At 44.6% G+C, this 24,312-nt stretch overlaps 1 protein-coding gene across 3 annotated transcripts in view; it reads left to right on the forward strand.

The window, feature by feature from the left end:
* furinb (furin (paired basic amino acid cleaving enzyme) b) overlaps positions 1-24,312 on the forward strand; it is a 149,794-nt gene that overhangs the window by 70,119 nt on the left and 55,363 nt on the right. For all 3 annotated transcript variants that reach the window (XR_014569184.1, XR_014569185.1, XM_083763921.1), the window contains exons 3-6: positions 1,855-1,953; positions 11,605-11,700; positions 19,565-19,693; positions 19,977-20,053. Coding sequence is in view for 1 of the 3 variants with exons in the window: in XM_083763921.1 (XP_083620047.1) it covers positions 1,855-1,953; positions 11,605-11,700; positions 19,565-19,693; positions 19,977-20,053 (401 nt within the window). In the remaining 2 variants the exon portion in view is untranslated. The remainder of the gene's footprint in view (positions 1-1,854; positions 1,954-11,604; positions 11,701-19,564; positions 19,694-19,976; positions 20,054-24,312) is intronic.

A 24,312-nucleotide genomic window follows, 5' to 3' on the forward strand; every position in this document is an offset into this window, starting at 1 on the left:
CTTTGATTTGAATTTGTTAGCATTATTGATGTACAGTATATTGAAATGAACAGATCTGTAAAAGCTCACATTATGAGCTCACACTATGAGCTTGTAGATCTGCTATTTCCGGGCCTCCTGGCTTGCATGGGTCGAATACAATACAGTACCGGTATATAGCCTCAAAGTCGTTAACAATGAAAACTAGAGGTAACCTCTAGAGTTACGTTCACATCTAGAGTTACGCCGCACTGCCATTCCTGACTTATGTCCATATATGGAGATATCTTTATCTTCTCATATTTGGGTGCAGCTGCATTGGGAACTCCTAGTCCTGGTTATCGCTGAGTCATGGTGACACGGGTGTGATGTCAGAGGTCCGTCCGCCGGCCGGCCCACTGCCCGGGTCCTCCCTTGAGCCAATGTTAATATGGGATGTGATTCTGGGTGATTCGATTAATCGAATGAGTACCCAATAGAACAATCACTGAGAAAACAATTCATAGCTGCAGCTGCGCTGTATATCAGTCTTGCCAGGCAGGGTCTCTGGGTCCCTTCCATAGGCCAGTCAGCCAGCAAGCAGCCAACCTGTAAAATCAGCCCACAGCCCCAGGAGAGCCTTGCATCCTGCTGCGTTTGCTGTTCTCTCTCCTCAAGCACATCCATCCTTACTCGGTCCGCCTGACAGAACCTGCTCTGCCCCCCCCCCCCCAACCCCCCCGCCCTCTTCCTCTGCTCCACTGGTCGCATGAAGGTGAGCCGATCCCCAGCGGCGCTGGCTGTACAGATTGCAGCCCCTGCCCGCCTCAAATGGATGCCTCTCCCTCTGTCTCTTGTGAATTGCCTATGTAAAGACTGAAACAGTCGTCTCCACCGCTACCTGGCCCGCCGCCTCTGCCTTTTCTCATTTTGACCGGGCACTTAATCGGTCCCCTAGTGGTGTCTGTTTCTATATTGTGCCAGGGCTGTCCTTGACCGAAGAAGAAAAGAGGGAAGAGAACAAAATGGAAGCCTCCAGGTGCTCGTGGTGCCAGCTCTGTCAAAGGTCATAGAAATGCAAAGCACTCCCTCAGGTTTTTGTCTGGCTGCAACTGTCACCACCAATCTGTCCTTAAAAGCTCTTTTACGGCCACGGGCGTGAAGGAAACGATGACAGGAGTATGAGGAATGCGCCGCTGTGGCTTTGTAGCACCGGATCGCTCTCTAATGGATGTGTCTAATTATTTCTGATGGATGGCGTCCGTCCACAGTCATGTGTAATGAATGTCTTTGTCTTTGCAGGCGTTTGTGGCGCATGCGAGACTGTATTCATGCGCTCGTGTCTTAACTGCTCGTGTGACAGAATGTGCATGAGATGTATGGGAATGTCTTTGTGATGTAATAGATGTAAATGTCCCCGGTGATGTTCAAATGGATCGATCTGTCTCAAGATCCCTGCGAAAGAGCACTCTGTGCGTGCGTGTGTGCGTGCGTTTGTGTGTACTTATAATTTAGGAAAAGATTCCAGTTGAAGTAATGGTTAGGATTAAACATTTCGAAGTTAAGTTCAGTTTTTAGTGTTAGATTTATCCATGATTTATGTTTGGAAAAAATAAAACAATCTACAAGGTCATTTTGTAGAGCTTGTACAGTAGATCTGCTTTTTTGGGTCTAGCCAAGTATAACTTGAGGCAAGTTTGTTAAAAATTCCACACAAAAAAGGTTAAAATGGCGCTTATAATGAAAATAAAAGGATGTCCTCTCAGATATTAGTGCGTGCGTGCATGCGTGCGTGCAGGCCTGCCTCCCTCCCATGGTGGATGTGTCTAAAGGCGGTTATCTGGCTGTCCTGTAGCAGCAGGTAAACTCATTGTATCCTCCATTGTGTTTGTGCAGGTTTTTGGAGATTATTATCACTTCAGGCATCGCACCATGGAGAAGAGGTCCGTGCTTGGCCACAGGGGAACGCACGTCATGCTGCACAAAGAACCACAGGTAGGCCTGTTGTTGTTTTTGACAACAATGACAGCTTGTCATACTGCACATGTTTTCTAGATGATTCTTTCAGCATTTATCTATTCTTTTAGTGACAGTGAAAGGGAGAGAGGGGATGAAATGCAGGAAGGACTTACTGTATGTATGTCATACGCACTTTTACTGGTCTGGGACCCTCCATCAAATAGAATTCTTCGGAACGGCAGTTAACTTTGGGAATGCAGATTAACATCAGTAAAAGGTGCCACCATGTGCCGTATGACAGCTTGTCATACGGCACATGTTTTCTAGATGATTCTTTCAGCATTTCTCTATTATTTGAGAGAGAGAGAGAGAGAGAGAGAGAGGAAGAGAGAGAGGAAGAGTGAAGAGAGAGAGAGAGAGAGGATGAAATGCCGCAAAGAAATGCAGGAAGGACTTACGTATGTCGTATGCACTTTTACTGGTCTGGGACGCTCCTTCAAATTGAATTCTTCGGAACGCCCGTGCTTCCATCCGCTTTGCTCTCTGACCCCACCTAGGTACCACTACCTGTCAGCTGTAAATACGCACAAAATAGGAACACTCCCAATTTACACAACAGCTGCGATCGCCTCTGCGGCCGGCAAATTCATTTTGTGGCAGACGTCAAAGCAATGTTTATTTTGCTGCCTAAATGTCAATGAGCGAGGAGCTGGCACGCTCTCATCTGTTGGGCCAACATGAGAGCGTGTTCTATCCCTGAATGTCACGGTCTTTTCAGACAGATTCCTCCAGTTTAGCAGTCTGCTCAGTCAACAAACTCCAGCCTGACTTGTAATAGAGCACTTCTGTGATTTCCGACCTCTCTCCTTTGCAGATATTGTCGATGCAGCATTAAAATGCCAATGGCTGCGTTTCTCGAACGCATGAGGTGTAAGACTTGTAGTGCCGCACAATCGCACATGCTCAGTTTATCCTCTAGGCTGCACACAGAAGCCTGTGAACATAGACATTTCGTGCATAGATGTGCCTGGTAGGTCTACCATTCTGAAATTAATTGTAATAATATTTTGACTGCTGGACAGCTGACAGTAGGCTCTCTTTACTCTTAAAAAGAAATATATATATATATGTACATAAATATAATATATATATTTATTGTATGTATGTATGTATGTATGTGTATATATATATATATATATATATGAGTAAAGAGAGCTGTGAGTAAGAGTATGTCATGAGTATGTCAGCTGTCCAGCAGTCCAAATATTATTAAATTACATTTCAGAATGGTAGACTAGAGCCATATGGAATCCGTGTTAACGGAATCGCGGACGGAATCGCGGAAATGATCAATAAAAATGGAATTGGAATAAAACGCGGGATATCGCGGAATTGGAAAAAATGGAACATTCAGTGGTCAGGTTTGTTCAGAAATCAAGTGAAGACGGAGGAGCGAGCTTTTTAGCCACACGCGCGAACGTGCACATACGCAGTAAGCATGTCGTTGTTGTTTATGTTCCGCATTGTAAACAGCTGTGCCTCGTTATACTGTAGCCACACACGTTTCTACAGTAACTTGCGGTCACAGTCGCGATACTTTTCAGTTGTGTGGTACTTTTATATTGATTTAACTGTAACAGAAAGTTCTATCCAGACTATCCACTGTCCCATCTCCCAGTCACGGAGCTGGGACTGACAGTACACACACAGAGACGAGTCGACGAGCAGCAGCACATATCCAGACCAGCTAGCTAGAAGCCAGAGGTGTTGCCAGTATAACTCTATGGCAGAAACAAGCCACCTAGGTCTATACAAAATAAGACAAAAAGAAGCAACACTGGTCGTTTCTTGCCAGTGTTGCCAAATAAGCGATTAGTAAGTAATTTAATTTATAAGCGATTTTGGGATTATTTTTGTAGATTGAAAGAATATTGGGGGTCCTTTGCTCTTGGCATGAAAATGTTTGAGAACCACTGCTCTAAAACAATTAGACAACGTTTGAGCCACAAACGCATTGCTCTCTCTCTTCTCCTTTTGTATAAATTAAATAGGCATATTCATGATTCTGCTTATAGATAACGTAAACAAGCATAAAAAGCAAAATACGGAATTCAGAAATATTAAAATGGAAAAAAATGAATTTGGGAAAAAATTTAACGGAATTGGGAAAAAAATAAAACTGATTTCATATGGCTCTATGGTAGACCTGAGGCCTACCATACCAGGCCTGAGGCTTGAGGCCTACCATACCAGGCCTACCATTGCGTGGCACATCTATGCACGAAATGTCTATGTTCACAGGCTTCTGTGTGTGGCCTAGAGGAGCAACTGAGCATGTGCGGCACTACAAGTCTTACACCACATGCGTTCGAGAAACCCAGCCATTAGGGATATTGGAAGGCCTTGAGTTAGAGGTAGGTGACCCGAGTTGCAGGGGAGGCCGTTGGGAAGTGAACAGACATAGCCCATCTGTTGCAAAGCGAGGTTCTTGCTCTCTCTCTCTCTCATATGGTTCCCAGATGTAGCGATGCATGTGGGACTCCCACTCCTGCTTCCACGCTGCTGCCAACCAAGCATCTCTGGAGATGTCCTCAGAGGTGGAGTTGAGCATCTCTTGTGCTGCCTTGTTGTAGGGGTGGCGGGACTTGAGTCTGCTTGGAAGCGCTGGAGTTGTTGTGGTGTTGTGCAGGATGTGCTAGTCGTGCTTTTTAGCTTTCCTGGCCAGGACGAGGGTGGCAGCCTCCCGTCGGAGGCCGGCTGGTGCTATTCCCACAAGTACTGGCAAGAGGAACACAGGGGTGATTCAGGCATCCCGTTATGATTTTGAGGGCGTTGTTAATTGCCACGTCGACCTTTCTCGTATGACGGCTCTGCTCCAGACTTCCGCTGCAAAGAAGACCAGGTCTGGGTGGATACACGCAGCGTCTTAGCGGAGGCTCCCCAGGTTGTTCCAGCGAGGCGGCGGATCAGCGCAACCCTGGATGTCACTTTTGCCTTGAGTTCTTCGAGGTGTTGTCTGAAGGATATTGTCCGATCCAGACGCACGCCAAGGTACTTTGGGGCTTGCTGGACCTCCAGGCGTTTGCTGTCGACGCACACCCTCCTTGCTTCCCAGGAAGACTTGTCTCTGTGCTTCATTAAGTGAGAGTTAGTGACATTGACCGGAGCCGGCTGTGTTATAGAGGTCAGGCTAAACGGGCACAGCCATGACATGTCAGCGTTACAGGTCCAGTTCTTGGGGAGGCTATAGCTGCGGGCTTGGAGAACACCCCGGCACCTAAGCAGCAATAAGACTAGCATGCGAGAGTGCCAAAATCAATATGACGGCGAGATGAGATGCTGTGTCAGATGTAGGTGGTGACTAGAGCGATGCTTAGGCATGTCATACTGAGTAGAGTTTGATTATGCGCAGCAGTGGATTGGAGATGTATATATGCAGGAGAGAATGCAGAATAAACTGACGAGACACTATAGGTGGCCTAATCAGAAACGACTCAAGCATATTTGACATTCTCTTGATCAGCTGCAGGCAAAGACCAGAATTAATCTAGCACTAGAGTCTTAGGAGATAATCAATTGAAGGCCAGCAGCCTATATAGTATATATGTATAACATAACATAACATAACATAAATGGTTATGAAGGGGGGGGGAAGTACTTTATTTCTTTCATTGACTGGAGTCCAAAAGGCAGTCCATTCCAGCAGGATGTTTAAAATAGAAACCATCGAGTCCAACTTGCCATCTCCCGGGCGCTCCTGAGTCAGTTCAAGTTAACACCAGTTTGAACCGCCAGTTATCGAGGGCTCCCGGGTCCAGGCTGGAGAACATCAGCCTGCCCTGCGTAGCCCCTTAACTCCCACACACATGCACACACTTACATACAGTACCTCCACCTCCGGCAAAACACACACCAAAGTCGAGCACGCAGCCCGGCCAAAAATGGTGTGCATCATTAATATTGGTTTATTTGGGCATCATGCATGCCACTTCCCATGTCTTTGCATGAGCATGCACGCGTCTCAGAGCTCATGTGGGCGTGAAGACAGACAAAACGGATCAAATCGAAGTTACTCTCTTTTGCATGGCGGTGTCGCGCACCCCAAAACGGCAGACCCTGAAGCTCACACCGCGTGGATGCGACGTGTTGTTGTGAACTTGTAGGTCGGCTGTTCGGTGCACACAACGCCGTCATGCTATGAAGCATGCATCTGCCTTAGATCTACACCTGGTTCACAGAAGCTCATTTTAAAAGGCAATGGGAACATAAAGACGGGGATTAGGATTTAGACCCTGCTAAGCTTTAAACTCGTTTCAGTGTTTCCCCATCCCTAATCCGGATGCTGTCTCTCACATTACCTCCATTGTCTTCTCCGGCTCAGCTCTGTGGCACTGACACACTGCTTATCGTCCCCTTTTTTTCCCCCGGAATAATAATGCAGTGGAATTGACATTGGTTGCAGCATAAGCCTCCACCACTATGCATCTCCTGCTATCCTGACTGAAGGGAGAAAATACATTTGATTTGTTTTGCTGTGTGGTTGCCATTAGGCTTTAGCAAAAGATAACTTGCTGATTTGCCTAGCTTTGTAGGCATCTACAGCACTTTCATATCTTTCACCATTTCTCTACTGGCATGTTCTCTCTCTCTCTCTCACTCTCTCTCTCACTCTCACTCTCACTCTCACTCAATCTCACCAGCACTCGTAACACTCATTCATTTCACATCCTCTCTTCACTCTTGTTCTCACTTTTTCTCTCTGCAGTTAGTCTGCGGCTGCTAAAATGTCTCCAGTCGTGTCTCTCGCTCTGTCAATCTTTCTTTCTCACTTCCTCACTTTCTCTCTGTCTCACTGTGTTTCTCTGTCTGTCTGTCTGCCTCGCTCTGCCTCTACCTCTGTCTATTCTCCAAACAGGACAAACCATACAGACACAGGGGTCTGGATGGATGGAGCAAACAGTTTATATGTGGAGTGGATTACCCGTTCAGGTCATGCTCGGACTCCTAAATCACTTACCTCCCTTCGGTTTGCTTGTTTGTCCGGCCGTGTCTGTGTCGGCTGCCTGACTTTGTCTAGGCTTCAGGGAGGTAGTTACTTTATCTGCATCTGTTTGTCTGTGTCCTAATTAGTCCTTTTGTCACTCACCTTGAGCTGTGGGAGCAGCGGTGTGAGCAATGCTGCCCCGGATCAATACACATTATCTCACTGTTTCCCGTGCCCTGAATAATAATAATAAAACGTACTGTGGAGCCACTTTAACACGTAGATTGCATTGCACTGATGTCTAATCTCATTTGCAGTGGTAAACTAAGTCATCTGTGAATCCAATGTGCTGTTGTTTTTGTATAAAACAAAATGAAATCACATCTAAGCCATTTATGACACTTACTGTATTACACAGTGTTCCAGCACATGTCTACAGTCATTTTGTCTGTGCTAATCTCATGGGTTCTGCAGCATAATCAGGTCAGTAGATTTGATACAGGGGACATAAAGGCGCTTATTAATAAATCACTACAGCACTGTAGCACAACTATCAACTGAATGAGGTTAATAGCTCCAGTTTCTATGAGAGGGCTCTACACGCCAGCCGACCAATTTATAGCTGTATTTTCAAACCGTTTTATTAGAAATGTACTTTTATGGGAATTGAGTGACGGACAAGGATGGAAAATAGCCTGCTAATAACAACTTGTATTGGGCAATGCAAAGAAACGACGTACAAGTCTTGATCAAATGATTTAAGTGTTAAACAAACGTTTTTTACAATCCACTCGTGGCCTCGGCATTCCCACTGCAGCACAATATAACTTAAGCAAGGGAAGCATTCATCAGCTACGCTAATAATGCCCATGCAGCGATGACATGACCTTTTAAAAATGCAATTCATTATTATTTGAGATATTAACCACATGAACCCTAGTGTCCCTATTCCGAGCACGTCCTAATGCAATTTTCATGCTCACAAAACGCAGTTGTGCAGTAGATCGGCTATGTTTGGCGAACTGATTTTGTGTAGAGGAAGAAAAGGAGGGGGCCAAGTACAGATTCCTAGTCAAAGACATACATATATATATATATATATATATATATATATATATATATATATATATATATATAGGGTGATTAGGGTCTAAGATTTGTCAAGTCGGATCACCTTTATTTACTATATATAACACATACATAAAACCTGAGCAGTTCTGTTGTACCTATTATGCTTTAATAAAGCATGGTGGTGTAACGATACAAACAGCAATACGATACGACGATATGATTCAATGATTAAAAATCGATTCAGTAACTATTTGGCGAAGAAATTAAATCTGTGTACATTTTTAAATAAGTAAACACAGTGATTCTCTGGCAAATGCATGGACGTTGTATTTGAACACATATGGCCAAATCCGCACGTTGACATGAACACAGGGAATACACACATTTATCAATAGACCAAATGTACGACGTAGAATGAAAAAGTAATTAAACCCCTCTTTTTTTCATCTTAAAAATGACTAAATACAACGCACTAGTAGCCTACTTGGACTACTTAGTATCGATACATTGCAAAAACAATATGATGCGGTAAACAGTCAAACGATACGATATGTTACTGTTTACAATTGTTGAAATTAAAATGGTATAAGAAACAAAAACAAACTACCGTAATTTCCGGACTATAAGCCGCGGCTTTTTACCCATGATTTGAACCCTGCGGCTTATACAACGGTGCGGCTAATCTATGGATTTTTACAGCTAACGCAGAGCCATCTCAGACTCTGAGCTAACGTAGCTGCGGCTTATAGTCCGGTGCGGCTTATAGTCCGGTGCGGCTTGTATATGGGATTTTCCCTAAATTTGGCTGGTGCGGCTTATATTCAGGTGCGGCTTATAGTCCGGAAATTACGGTAACCATAAAATTATCAGAACACGATAACCATACAAGAATCAAATCGAAATCAAAGTGGCGAAATAAGAACTTAATTGAATCTGAATAAAAGTAAAACCAACAGATTAAAACAAAAAGCACAGTGAGAGGATATTAAAAAACTAAATTAAGGCCAATTAAGAGTAGACTAAAACCATGGCACAACCTCGGGCTGAACTAAAAGCAAGAGGGGGAAAAAGCTGGGTCTTTAATTTTGATTTAAAATTCCCCAATGGTGGGACAGCATTTTGGAAGATAGCCTAAGTGACTCCAACATTAATTGCCATGGTCTACATGACAGTATGTTTTACTATTAGCTGTTGTAGTGCACGTCAGCAGCCTTTGAAATAGGATGCTCATTACAATTTAACAAGCGTGGGCGGGAAACGCCTATGATGTTTGATTGGAAAAGCTGTGTGTGTGTGTGTGTGACTGTGTGTGCGCGCGCGCGCGTGTAAATTATTCTCACGTCGGTCCCCTGCTGTGTCACACACAGCAGGGGGAATGAAAACCTACAGTCTCAAAGTGTTTGCCAATGTGCCAGTTTTTCTGCATGAGACAATTACAGTATACTGTATCTAATGAGTAACAAAACTGTTTTATCAGAATATTCACAAAATGTGCTTCTTTATTGGTGTAGCCCAGTATCACCCTGCAGGCCTATACACACACCATGCATATCGTCTCTGTTGGGTGGAAACCTCACATGTCCAAAACAGTTACTTTTCAGGATTCAAATGAAAAAGTTGCAGATCTACAAGCTCAAAATGTGTGGCTTCGCATCACATTTCGAGCTTGTGGATCTGCTACTTTTAATGCTTTTGTGTGACACTGTAGGATGATGATAATTTACAGAAACATAGAATATAGAAATAAGAGGTTTCTGCTCTATTTGTGACAATGCTAGAGAGACCAATGTACAGCTTTGCCTTTGGCCAATATATTTGCCATTGCCTTGTTTTTGACCACATCTGTGTAGAAAATGATGCTACCAATGTATCCAGATTATTAACCACTTTCACCCTCGTGTACCTATTTTGTCATTGTCATTATAGGTGAAGAATTTCATAGATTAGCACATTGCAAGTTTGCAACACGCTGTGAGCGTGTAGATCTATTTTTTGTTTGTCTTTGCTAGCAGTAAAGTTGCTATAGTATTTTTGTTGTTACATGCTAAATATCAGTCAAAACATTGGTAATCGGTCGTCCAAGACCCAAACATCGGGCACAGGTTGAGCTCTAGTCAAGCCTACAACATGAATTAAACTGAAGTGAACTTTCATACTCTGATCCCCCCCCGCCTCCCTGCCATGAAGCAGCCTCACATTTCGTTCTCATTCTGGTGATTTCTTTTTAAACACAGCGGGGGCCCTGGTTCCTCTGTATCCGAGGCCAGCGGGATGCCACAACACACTGGCACAAATGAAAAGTGCTGGGACTGTCATGAAGACTGTGTGTGCATGGAAGATATCATCATCATCATCATCATCATCATCATACTATAATTGACCGAATGTCTGTGTGTGTGTGTGTGTGTGTGTGTATGTGTGTGTGAGTGAATGTGTGTCCGACCGCATTATCTCCTCATTATCTCCTCATTGCCTGCACCAATCGCTCCCACTTTTCACACAGGCATTGACCATATGAATATGGAGGGCGTAACGGAGCCCTTTTTTCGATTTGACACATTAATGATTATTAATTAATTTATTAGTGAATTAAAAACGCATGCAGTACCCCCCGCAGCCACAGGGCGGCAAAACTCCTCTCCCCAGAAATCACGTGTCACCAGTGAATTGCATTTTGGGACGGTCACTGATTAATACTGGGACACAGTTTTCCGCGTAACTTGAGTTGTTTCGCCTGCTGTCAATTTTGCTCGCGAGTTTTCCGCCTAACTTCAGTTGTTTCGCCCGCTGTCAATTTTGCTCGCAATAGACAGCGGGCGAGCGATCGGGATATTTCCAACCCCCTTACGCATCGACACAATTACTACATACAACAAACAACATGCCACGAAGAACAGCCTCAAGGACCCTAGCGCATTCTTCCACGCACCTATACCCTTTTTCACACCGCCCCCAGCCAACACGGAGGTTGTGTGTGTGTGTGTGTGTGTGTGTGCAGACTACTTTCGCTGTGAGCATGTGTGTGTGTGTAAACTACTTAAGCTGTGAGTGCGCACGTTCGTATGTGTGCGCGTGCGTCATCGCGTGGCCGTTTTCACTTTTCAGTTAGCTATAAACACAACACGAGATACAACTGTCTTGAACATAAGCCACACACACACAGCGTGAAGTGGCTACAGCGCACGCTCTGGTGAAAACAGCTAATCTACAAGCTCACAACATCACAGGTTGCAAAAGCCATGAGTTCTCTCAAGCCAAAGCTCACAATTGAGACCGTTTTGGACGCAAATCCACCTGCAAATTGGATCTGTGCGACTGTCCATATATAGCTGAATGTCAAACTGGGGGTCCTTGATACTTTTCAAATGGGGCTCTGTGGGCTAATAAGTGTAAATGCTGCGGTCCTTGCTCTTGCCATGAAAACGTTTCCCTACCATGCATTTGGAAGAATACTTTAATGTTATACTGCTGTTTTTATTCATAAAAAACCACACACACACACACAAATATATTATACAAGTTGAAATATATCAGAACGGGTAAGGACTAGTTTAAATAAATAACACATAGTGTGTGTGTGTGTGTGTGTGTGTGTGTGTGTGTGTGTGTGTGTGTGTGTGTGTTCCACCTAGGTGCAATGGGCAGAGCAGCAGGTGATAAAAAGAAGAAAGAAGAGGGATTTGTTTGACGACCCTTCAGACCCCGAATTCTCCAAGCAGTGGTACCTGGTGAGCAATGACACCTGCTGTGTGTAGTTAGTACGTACCTGCTGGTTAGTGATGATACAAACTGGGCAGGCTACTACTTGGCCTCACTCCCCGAACAGGCTGGAATGGCTTAGAGTTGACCACAGAGTACATCTTGCAATGTGCCTGATCTACAAGATTCAATACACCACCAAGATACCCATGTACCTGTCTAAATACTTCCTTAATGTCAACCAAGTCCACACCCACAACACCAGAGGGAGTTCAACAAACCATGTGCAACACAGATTCGGTACAAACAAGGGACTAAATTAATTTCGCTCCTATGCCACCAAACTGTGGAACGCCCCACCAACACTCATTAAGACATGCAAATCCCTTGACTCCTTCAAAACTGCTCTCAAAGGGCACCTACGCAATTCACCCCTACGCAATTCGAAACTGGCCCCCGTAATCTGAATCCCCCACCCACCCCTTTTCCCCCTCACTGTATATGTTTTTTTTCCCCTTTTTACCTCTATGATGATTTCCTTTTTTGGCTATATAGTCGTGTATATTCGTACGTCTCTAAATGTTTTGATGAATTGAAAATGGTGGGCCCTATCTATTATAACAAGTGAGAAGTTGTACCCAACACAAAAACCCAAAGCCACAACAGCTACGTCACTATTGCAACACCCACAACACCATCTTACACACTACACTCACACACACTCACACGGCAGTCACGTCACACACTTACCCTTCGCAGTGTTGCAACGCTATCTCCTCCTATCGCGCCGATCGCCAACACTGAACACCACCCGCCAAACAATACTCATTGCACTGCCACCAAAGATGCCTCCCTTCCACACTCACGCCGCCAATGCATTTGTTTACTACAAACACTTTCGCCCCAAGCACCCACACCCCCGGAACACTAACCACTGTTGCCCCAACAGGCCCAGAAACAAGGCCTTTCGCACAAATTCACCAGGTCTATGCAAGTGAGCACAAATTACATGTGAGAAAATTCATTCACAAGCCCACAAATGCCATTCAACACACACTACGACTCGCTTACAATTCACGAACCTGGCAACTACTACTCCGTCTTTTAATTGGCTACTAGCTCTCAGCCACTCCCCTTGTTCTGCTCTGATTCTGAATGATCTGATCTCCGAGTCTCCCTGTCCGCAGGAGAAGAGAAGGAGAGGAATTGTCGCCTCACGATTTTGCTTATTCCTTCTAAATCTCTGTATATCAAATTTAGATCACTCAGCGAATCTCTTAGTTACATCAACATTGTTCTTCGACAATACTTGGTTTAAATTGTGCCTAAGTATTTACGATTACACAACTTGCTATTTCGCCTGCCAGCCATACTGCCGAGTACTTTTGATTGCGCACACACGCACACGCACGCCTGGCTTGCACACACACACGCACGCCTGGAAGCCACGATGTCTCTCTCTCGCCACGCAACACACACACACACACACGCACACACAGGAATAGCCATGCAGGCTATACACGGCGCCAGCGAGACAGGACGTTATAATCTTGAGTTTCATTAAATAACTGTCGATCTCCGCACGCGCACGTGCGCACACAACATTATTCAAGTGAAATGCGTAACGGCAATATTGGGCTAATATAGGCTACCAATACAGAACGTTATAATCTTCAGTTTCATTAAATAACTCTGTCTTTCTCCGCACGCGTGCACACAACATTATTCAAGTGAAATGCGTAACGCCAATATTGGCCTAATATAGGCTACTAATATGTGGGTAGCCTACAGGGATTTACCGACGGAATGAATATATATATATATATATATATATATATATATATATATATATAATCATCTATACCAGGGCTGCCCACACTTTTTTTTACTTTCAAAACGACCAGCTCATATACCCACCAAATAAAACTATCATCCCATTGCTGAAAATAGTTACAAAATGTAATTGAGGCTACATACAGTCGTGTCCCCTTCGTCTGTACCAGGCTGACTTCTATAGGTTTTGAAAGGTACCTTTCTTTCTTTTTTTCTTTTTTTAAAGTGGTGCAACCACTTCTACATCCAGCAATGTCCGTATCCGTCATGAGCACGAGTGGTGTGCGCATGCGTGAAATTGGAACGAGAGAAGTATGTGACATGGCTGCCACCTGCTGGACGCAAACGATACAGAGAAGAAATTGGAACGATACAAATTGGAACGATACAGAGAACCAATAGACAGGAGTTGCACCACTTGGTTCACACTGGTGTGATTTTTTATTTACCCAGGGAAGTAGCTGAGCACAGGTGCTCATTTTCAGCAATGCCCTGCACATCGAAACACACACACACACACACACACACACACACACACACACACACACACACACACACACAAAATGTCATGTCAAAGGTACCTCTGGACGCCACACCTCTGATGGGTGGGGTTTAGTCTTAAGGGGTGTGTTTCTTTCACCCACTGTGTAATAAAATAAATGGACGGTAGGTGGCAGTAGTACAGAGGCCAGAGCAACTATAAGACAAACGCACATGGAATGGGAAATAGAGGGGAGGACATGGAAATGGTAGGGTTTTTATTTTTGGTATTTGACTTTGCTACTGATGATTGTACGCAACAACAAGTATTGCATTGTGTGTTTGAGCTGACAGGCCCTTTTTGATGTCAATCAATCAAGTCATCTCAGGTCATCTCAAGCGGCAGATGCAAAAATCGTTTTTTATATTAAAATTATATATATGTTTTAGGGCCATGTCATGTGGTCTACCTGCAAAGCCTTTGTGATCTATACTGGTAGATCGTGACTTTTGGGCACCGCTTAACGTCAGATAAGGGGTTTTGTCGGCCAGCGCCAAAAATGCTCCCCGACAGCATAATCGGAGCAAATACCGGGCAGTGTGTATGAGCCATAACGTGTTGACTACACTACACTACACTAATAAGGACACATAATAATAACTAATAACCCATCCGTTACTACATGTGGAGTCAACTCCCGCAATTTCCTTCTTCCCATAGTGCACGGCAACGTAACTCTGGGATGAGCGGCCGCTACGGGCCGCGAAATTCTAGTTGTAAACAAGTGTAATGCTTTTTTGGGTCGTCCACTCACAGTTAACAGTTTTTGTATTGAGTTGTACTTGAAATGTACTGTAATTTTGCAAACTGAATAGAGGTACTACCTGGTGAGTAGAGGTACTACCTGGTGAGTAGAGGTACTACCTGGTGAGTAGAGATACTACCTGGTGAGTAGAGGTACTACCTGGTGAGTAGAGGTACCTGGTGAGTAGAGGTACTACCTGGTGAGTAGAGGTACTACCTGGTGAGTAGAGGTACCTGGTGAGTAGAGGTACTACCTGGTGAGTAGAGATACTACCTGGTGAGTAGAGGTACTACCTGGTGAGTAGAGGTACTACCTGGTGAGTAGAGATACTACCTGGTGAGTAGAGGTACTACCTGGTGAGTAGAGGTACCTGGTGAGTAGAGGTACTACCTGGTGAGTAGAGGTACTACCTGGTGAGTAGAGGTACTACCTGGTGAGTAGAGGTACCTGGTGAGTAGAGGTACCTGGTGAGTAGAGGTACTACCTGGTGAATAGAGGTACTACCTGGTGAGTAGAGGTACTACCTGGTGAATAGAGGTACTACCTGGTGAGTAGAGGTACTACCTGGTGAGTAGAGGTACTACCTGGTGAGTAGAGGTACTACCTGGTGAGTAGAGGTACTACCTGGTGAGTAGAGGTACCTGGTGAGTAGAGGTACCTGGTGAGTAGAGGTACTACCTGGTGAATAGAGGTACTACCTGGTGAATAGAGGTACTACCTGGTGAGTAGAGGTACTACCTGGTGAATAGAGGTACTACCTGGTGAGTAGAGGTACTACCTGGTGAGTAGAGGTACTACCTGGTGAGTAGAGGTACTACCTGGTGAGTAGAGGTACCTGGTGAGTAGAGGTACTACCTGGTGAGTAGAGGTACTACCTGGTGAGTAGAGGTACCTGGTGAGTAGAGGTACTACCTGGTGAGTAGAGGTACCTGGTGAGTAGAGGTACTACCTGGTGAGTAGAGGTACTACCTAGTACCTGGTGCCGTATCTGCCAACCCTCTGTGATCCGTTATCACGGCCATACAGTGTCGTATCGGGTGTGGAACAAGGAGAGTTGAATAGCGTTTGTAAACTAAAGGATCATTGAATAACATGTATCTTGCTGAAATCCATACAGCATGTCAACAAGGACATCAACATGTCAACTCAAAAAGACGCATGCATGCGGTCAATAAAACAGACGTGCTTAATATTATTTACCTCTGTGGGGGTTTTTTGGCAGCCGTTGGGGAAGAAAGCTGTTCACGTGAACGCGTTTTTCTCCCGTATGCAATTATTTTTGATTAAAGTTTTAACAGGCCTTGTATTCAGCCTTGCCAGAGCTGTGCTGCGCTCAATACCTTCAGCGATGTGCACAAGCCTGTGGGGATACCTGATTTAGAGCTGTACTCAATAATAAACTGGCAGCAATTATTAATTCCCTCGTGGACAGCTTGATAAGCAGAAAATTGAATCGCTGTCTAAGAGTGTCCCTACAGGCCTATGTTGCATCAATTCGGTTTCATTCCCTCAAAAGAAAAACAGCCGCCAACGCAAAGGTTTCCATGTCTAAGCTGTTGCCTAATTTATGCTCCGTCGTCTGACAGCATCGCACACCGACAATAGCAGATCTATAAGTGTATATCTATAAGCTCACAACGTGTCGCATCCGTTCTGAGCTTACAGATATTTTCAGTAAAATTCGTCCTCGACTACAGCCCAACACACACCGGCTCCGTCCGACGCGGCACGACGCGTTGCCCCGCGGCGACGCCTGGAAAATAGAACTGGTTCTATCGGCGCGTCAGGAGAGGCGCCAGCGCGCGTCGGACGCCGCCGGTGTGCGATAGGTTCATTGAAAATAACGGAGGCGGCTGTTTTGACGCGCGGCGATCGCAGACGGTGTGGGAGGCCCTAGAGTCGGGAATCAGGATCAGACAATAAAGTGAAACGGACACACAGTGGAAGTGCCGATGTGAGCCATATGGCTCAACAATGGCTCCTTCATGCGCTTTATGAGACACTTTGATTGACTATCCCGGGTGTAAATCACAGCTGAATGGGACCTCTGCCATTCAGCTTTAGACTGGCTCGAATCAGCTGAGCGCTCCAAGTCATGCGTTCGTGTTGCCAATACAGATGCTTTTACTTTGATAGTGCGGTCAAACCTTTTTGGATATAAATAGTATTAAAAGTCTTTGTCTGGTTGGAATCAAAGAGAGCATGACGATGGGGGAGGATTAAGTGCAACAGACATTCTTTCGTTGTTGTTTTTTGTTAGAGGTGGGTGATCGCTATATTAATATAATATCAACTAGGGTAGATACAGTATGATCCGGGGATTTTGGTAATCATAACATCATACAATATTGTCTTACTCTTTTCCTGATCTTAAAGCCATTAATGTCACTATAAATTAATGCACTTTTCAGACCTTTTGACGACTGCTGGAGTCAAGTTAAATGCCAAGTGAATGCCTCTTCCTGTTTGGTCATCAATTACTAATTGATAGTTTTTCAAAGAAGATATCTCCTGAAACACCCACCATCATCCCCAAAATATGGTCACCTTATCTAGGTATTTATTGAGGTATGATAATGTGTGACCAGATTTAACTGAGAGCCTGCCATCACGCAAACTACAGCCTTTCAACAGAGGAGATTTTTTAAATGAGTTAATAGCACAGGCAGACATAATAGAGCATGTCTGAAATAAGTGTCAGAGCTGAAATCGACATGTAAACATGAAATAAATGCTTAAACATGTAGCTAGGTGTTATGTTAGAGACCACAGAAGTGAACTTTTCAAGCCTGTTTTCTCAACTCGCTGTCTTCTGCAAGACATTACTCTATAAGCCAAAACTGGTGGGTCAAACTGAACAACCAATATGTCAATTTGAAGCTATGATTCCCTGCTTTCATATGACATGAAAAACAAAAATGACAAAAAAAATCCAATGACTGCCCCTCAGTCAAAATAGTCACATGATTTACTGAGATTCGGTCATAAATACGGTGACATTTGATTTTGACAGTGTGTGACTGAGGCCAAGACGTGGCACAGAAGCGCCCTGTAATGCGCCTTCATGTACGTGGTTCTGTGTAAAGGAATGGCAGCGGTGCCAGTGCATAGTCCACAGCCCGGGGGATGTAAGCTCCTTAGCTAAGCACCCTGGCACCGCGTCCACAGCAGCTCAGCAGGACATGGACATGGAATAAAGAGGTGAACACTGTCAAATGTTAGCCTTATTTTCACACATTTCTTCTCAATCTTTCAAGAGTAATTTCCAAAATGGGCTATTTAATTCGATTTAGATAGATCTCCGAGCTCACAGCGTGTTATGAGCTTGTAGATCACTTATTAAAAAAGAATACCGGACAGTAATTGTATTGTATTTTTTTACTGCGTAATCGTCTGCTTTTCTCCGTACTGATCCTGTCCCCGCTTGTTCATCCAGCTCACCCTCCCTCCCTTTCCTTCAGTCTCGGGTAGCTTGCTCTCATCCTCTCACTGTCTGGAGAGAAGCTGTTTTGTTCTTCTTGAGCAAGGTGGAAAAGCTCCCCCCGGACATTGCAGCTGGTTCATCTGCTTCTAGCTAAAGAAAAACAATGGCAAAACTATTTGTCTGTGGGTGAAGGACAGTATCATTAGCAAAGAGTTTCAGATGCATCCATATGAACCACCAGACCGTCTACATTTCAGTGTTTATTTACAGTCATTCAGCACTATGTACAACATTAGCTGATATTGACAAAATCAAATGTCACAGTGTTTTGGATCGATCAAACCTATTGAAATTTTGGCGATAACTTCCAGGATATGTTTACATATAATGATAAATACACACACAGCCACACGTTGGAGTGGTTAGGACCGCCCCCAAAATAAGATTTTATCATATTGCAGTAGTGAAAATCCCTGATGATCTCTGGTCTCATATCACCACACAATTAGTGGTATCGATATACTGTAGTATCCATCTGAGGTGTGACAAAAACATTTGTTTGGTTTTTTTTTTTTAAATGAAATTATATATTTTTTTATATTTAAAAATGAAGATAATAATAACTGCTGGCCAGTCACACTGGAAAACGAATCATGCGTCATCACATGACGAATGCTGATGAGTAACAGCATCCTCGGGGCACGGTGGCACAGTTGGTAGTGCTGTCGCCTCACAGCTAGAAGGTCCTGGGTTCGATTCCCGCTCGGGGCGCTGTGGGTGCTGGCGGCGTGTTTCGTCCTCCGCGTCATCAGTGCCCATACCCGAAGGCGGGGTTGGCGAAAGGGCCTTTCTGTGTGGAGTTTGCATGTTCTCCCCGTGTCCCCTAGGGTAGGTACCCTCACAAAAACATGCAGTAATCCTGGTCTCTAAACTGCCTCCCCCTGGCCAGCCGGGACGCCTGATGGAGGGGAAAGGAACTGGTTGGAATAACGTGCTCCTTCCACGCGCTACGTCCAACCAGGGAAACTCCCCCCTGTCAGGTGTAAAGGAGCAACTTGGACACTCAAGCATGAAGGAAGCAGGAGGGTGTGTAGAGCCCAGGATCACATCACAGGATGATTGACACAGGGGTGAAAAATGGGTTACAAAATCGTGGGACAAAAAATATAAAAAAAAAAAGAAAAGAAAAAAAGAGTAACAGCATCCTCGTGTGTGTGTGTGTGTGTGCGTGTGCGTGTGCGTGTGCGTGTGCGTGTGCGTGTGCGTGTGTGTGTGTGTGTGTGTGTGTGTGTGTGTGTGTGTGTGTGTGTGTGTGTGTGTGCGTGCGCGCGCGTGTGGCGCTGCCTCCAGTCCAGCCCAACCCACCAGGACCTGAACGCCAAAGAGGCCTGGGCTCAGGGCTACACAGGGAGAGATGTGGTGGTTACCATCCTGGACGACGGCATTGAGAAAGACCACCCCGATCTGATCAACAATTACGTAAGTAGAGGAATAATAAACATGTGTGAAGTGAGGGGCGTCCAGATTTTTGGGGGGCATGTTGATGTTCTCATGTCCATGAAAAATGAAATAACTGTATTGCAAGATGTATTTGTATCAGCCAGGTGACATCTTACGTCGTCATGTACTGCCCTAAACAAACATTAAAGTCCATAGACACATAAGACACACACGCACACACACACACATAGCTGTGCATAGGAGCAACTAGCACCGCTCAAAAAAGATGAGAATCTAATATTTCCTTTAATTTCTCTCACAGGACCCGGAAGCCAGCTACGACGTCAACGACAACGACAGTGACCCGCAGCCACGATACACTCAGCGCAATGAGAACAGGTAATTATCTCACCAATTGCAGCAATCTCGTAGATGTGTTCCTCAAAAGTGTTTGATTGCTCCTAATTTTTCGCTTTGATGATTTTTACATGATTCAACCCCAGTGCGAGTATGAAAAATAGATGCCGCATACAGAAAAAAGGAAAGCGAATGCTGTGGGATGTTGTTGGCTCAGTCTTTCTTAGTTTCAAGACAGTTTCGTCCTTCAAGCTACCCCCTGTACATGCACTCAGAAGCTGTCCCGGTTCTCTAAAAAAAACATCTCTTGACAAGGACATCACACAGAAATGTCTAGCTCTGTGCAGTCTCATTAATAATTCCCTATGAGGATATAGTTGCCAGGGAATGAAACCAATGCGGGGAGGGAAAAAAAAGTCCAGCAAAATTGAGCGAAGGCACCGTGCTGTGCTATCTTAAAGGCTTTTGGCACCGGCACTGCCGCAGCTGACGGGTATTTAACATTTAAAAAAAAACACAATTATATTAGGTTTTAGACGCAGTGCCGCAGTTGCAATTGAAAAGCTTCTGATTCTGAAGTCTCTGTTCCCTTAAAACTAAAGTGTCTCTCTGCTGTGCTTCAGTAAACCGGCTGAGCTGCCATAATAGCCGCACGGAAAGGTTTTCCGGGTGCCACAACCCCAGGGCCACTTTGGCAGATTGTTTATGGCAGAAGAGAAGCTGCAAACCGATGTTGAAGTGCGCCGTGGGATTAGTCTAAGCCCACCCATCCCTCCTGCTTTTTGAGTGGTGCAACCACTCCTACAACCAGCTTGCAATGTCCTCATACCTGTTTGTTTGTTTGTGTGTGTGTGTGTGTGTGTGTCTGTGTAAGCACGAGTATGTGACTTAATAATAGCAGTAGGGGGCGCCAGAAACAGTGAGAGGGGTAGTGACTCTAATGAGAGAGAGAGAGAGAGAGAGAGGGGGGGGGGGGGGGAATTGCACCACTCAGTTCACACGTGTGTGATTTTTTTTTGTTTCTGGGACCCCCGCACAGTCTTTTTTTATTGTTTTTAGTTTTGTGTTTCAACACCACTGACAGTTCAGGGACACACTGGATTGTTCTACATTCTGATTCTTCTTCCTTATTCTATATAACGAGGACATCTGTCTTCCCATTAATACAAATAATCAAAAATTGTTGTTTTCGTCGACTATATACTACGACGAAAAATGTTCGTCGACTACATTTTTTCACTGACAAAAAATTTAATAAAACTAAATAAAAACTAAGCCATGATGATTCAAACTAAGACTAAATATACTGACAATTTCGTCAACAAATAAAAACTTAAATGTTAGGAATAGACTAGTGGACAAGAGATCCAGTATAAGGGCCGATTCATACTCCTATTTTACCGCTGTTTCTGCGCTGTAGTGCTGAAATGATTTCGGCTCGTCAGAAAATTTCAGTAGCACCGAAGAGCCGACTTTAGGACGGTACCCGCCCCCCCGAACCTCAAATGACGTCACATTGTAGGCTCTACAGAGCCGAACCGACTTTTATTCGGCTCTAAAATAGGAGTATGAATCGCGCCTAAGTCATTTTACACTTGGTTGCATGCTGAAAATAGCAGATCTACGTGTCGCGCTGCGACGCGTTGTGAGCTTGTAGATCGGCTATTTTCAGCAAGTGTAAAAACAGTAATTACGATGGCATCAACGCCCACCAAAATACATTTTTGTCGACTAAATCAACTGTAGATTTTAGTCTACTAAAACCTTATGATATTTAGTCGACTAAAACTAGACTAACACTAAAGCCTTCCAGGTGACTAAAATGTGACTGAAACTAAAGGAAAACTATTGAAGAGACTATGACTATGACTATTGCCAAAACAACACTGCTTGGCACACAGGTCCAGTCCTATGCCATACATAAAATGTCCCCCCCATATTGGCATTGTGTGCCATTAGTCCTAACGGTGCAGTGTGCAGGAATGTTCATATACTTATTATAAAGTCCATGATCACTCTCTTGAATATAGACTGTACAACTAATTAAACCTATCTCTTCTCACATTTTTGAGGGGCCTAGCCCCTCCTATATACAGCTTTTGTCCCCACACGTCTCAATATTTGCCATCGACAATGAAAGGAGAAATTAGGTCAAATGTCCACGAAATATGACGTATATTTTATCATTTATTGATTTCTCATATTCCATCCTGATTGGCCACGATTGGCTCCTACACTTTTCAGGAGTAGCCCGCTTTGTACAAATCGCCACAACTCAATTATACACGCACATTTTCACTAGGCCGAGGACGACATGCCACAATTTTTTCCTCAAAATCAGCCTCACGGTGGCGCTATAACAGGCCAATTCCTGTTTTTAGCTATAACTGCATCGATCTGTATACAACTTATGTATGCACACATGGAAAAACATTGTACCTGCATCCCTCCAACACGAACCTCCGGCCAAAATCTTCCTCAACAGCCTGTTATAGCGCCACCATGAGGCCACAACCTGACCTGCCCTGGTGGAGACCTGTGCCGATTGGCACTTTATCTAGTTTTCATTTTCATTTGTCTCAAAAAGAAAAGCCTGGGGAAATGCATTGGAAGATCTGGCATAGGAAGCCCATTTCCTTGTATTTCACTAACCAATAACAGTGCAGAGGGGCACCCGCCCCTGTAGACCAGAGATCACACAGGCTGAGCCAGGCTACCCGGCTTCCTGACACGAGCACCTGCCATCAGTTTAAAGTAAACTCCACTCTGCCCCGCTGGTATTGGGTCTGCGACTGGGGAAGCTGGGTAGTAGATTACTCCATACCGCACCTTCACTCATGTTGGATTACTACTTGATCCGTTACTTAAGACACACACAGACCGACAGAGCACACACACCCACACCATTTTCAATAGGCCTGTCAAGGCGTTTATCTCAGGCAGGATCGATTTACGGCCATGAAACGAGAAGCGAGGGTGCGTCGCTGTCAATAGCGCTGAGCGGTGGGCGTTTGAAGTGACCTGTGGAGAAATGATACTCGATGAGTTCTGTAAATCCCCAATAGCGTGATACGGGCCGACGTTGAGTAATGTTCACCTCCTCGCTTCGGCACAATGAGATTATATGAATATATTCATAAGAACCTGGAGAATAAGAGGTCGCGCTCATCCCCCCCCCCCAGCTGTGTAGGCCAGTTCATCTGTATTGGTAGCACGCGCGGCTGAGTTTTGAATTCACATCTATTAGGAGTTGTTCCACGATAGTGCTTTGTGTTTTTGAGCTGACATTGCTGGCAGATATTGTTGGAGGGGATTCAAGCTCAGTTGGAGGTGGGTTTTGCCCGAGCAGGTAATCCCTTTTGTGCAGTACTCCATCATCTGAATGTTTGTCTACTTTAAGTGCTTTCGCCTTGCTCCTCCATTACAGTGTTGTCAATAGTGTGGACGCAGAAGGTAAGGAGGGCCAGACAGGAATCTATTTGGACTGATGGTGACAACTCTGCTGTCCACAGGCGGGTACAATTCCTGCCTCAGCAGCCGGAGAGCTTACATCTCTGTCACACCTCCACACATGATGTGTCCCAGTCTCCGTCTTATTATACATCAGTCTGGGTCACTGACGGAGACGTTGGCTGTGAGAGCAACGGGAGTTGGCTAAGTAGAATAAATAATTGAAAATGCATTATGAAGCAGTTTTTATATCCAAAGTGTTTCTCACTCTGTTATTATGAGCCGCTAATGCCAAATACTTAAGACATAATGAAGTAAACTCCGCCTACGGCAGAGTAAATTAGTTAAGTAATTTAGCAATGGCAACTTTGATGTCTAAAACTATTAGTCATCATGCCTTATCCCCATCCCAGCCCTTGACAGTTTGACAGAAATAATAATCAGTCTGACACTTGGTTGTGTAACCAAAAAATAAATAAATAACAAGATAAAGAAGACACAGACAGCACTCGTCAAAACACCTACTCCTGTCTTCTGTGGCTTTCATGCGATGCAAAAGCGCGTCTACGCTCGGCTTGTTTACCATGCGCCTCAGCACTTCTAATTTAGAATCCCGTTTGGAGGCTCTGCCTCACTCCCCTGCTTCCGCTTTGTTTATTCTGCTCAGGACAGTCTGTTTATTTCCCCAGACGGCTGGGAGGCGGCAGATGAATGGACAGACATTGAGAGGTAGATGTTTGGCATGGGGTACACTCGCTCACAGACTCCAATCCGTACCGCTCCCCGACGCACGTCTCTACTCTGCCATTAATACACTTTCTATCCAGTGAGTGGGCTGCTGTGTGATTGAA

Source organism: Protomyctophum parallelum (assembly GCF_964188405.1).
Source record: "Protomyctophum parallelum genome assembly, chromosome: 4".
NCBI lineage: Eukaryota > Metazoa > Chordata > Actinopteri > Myctophiformes > Myctophidae > Protomyctophum > Protomyctophum parallelum.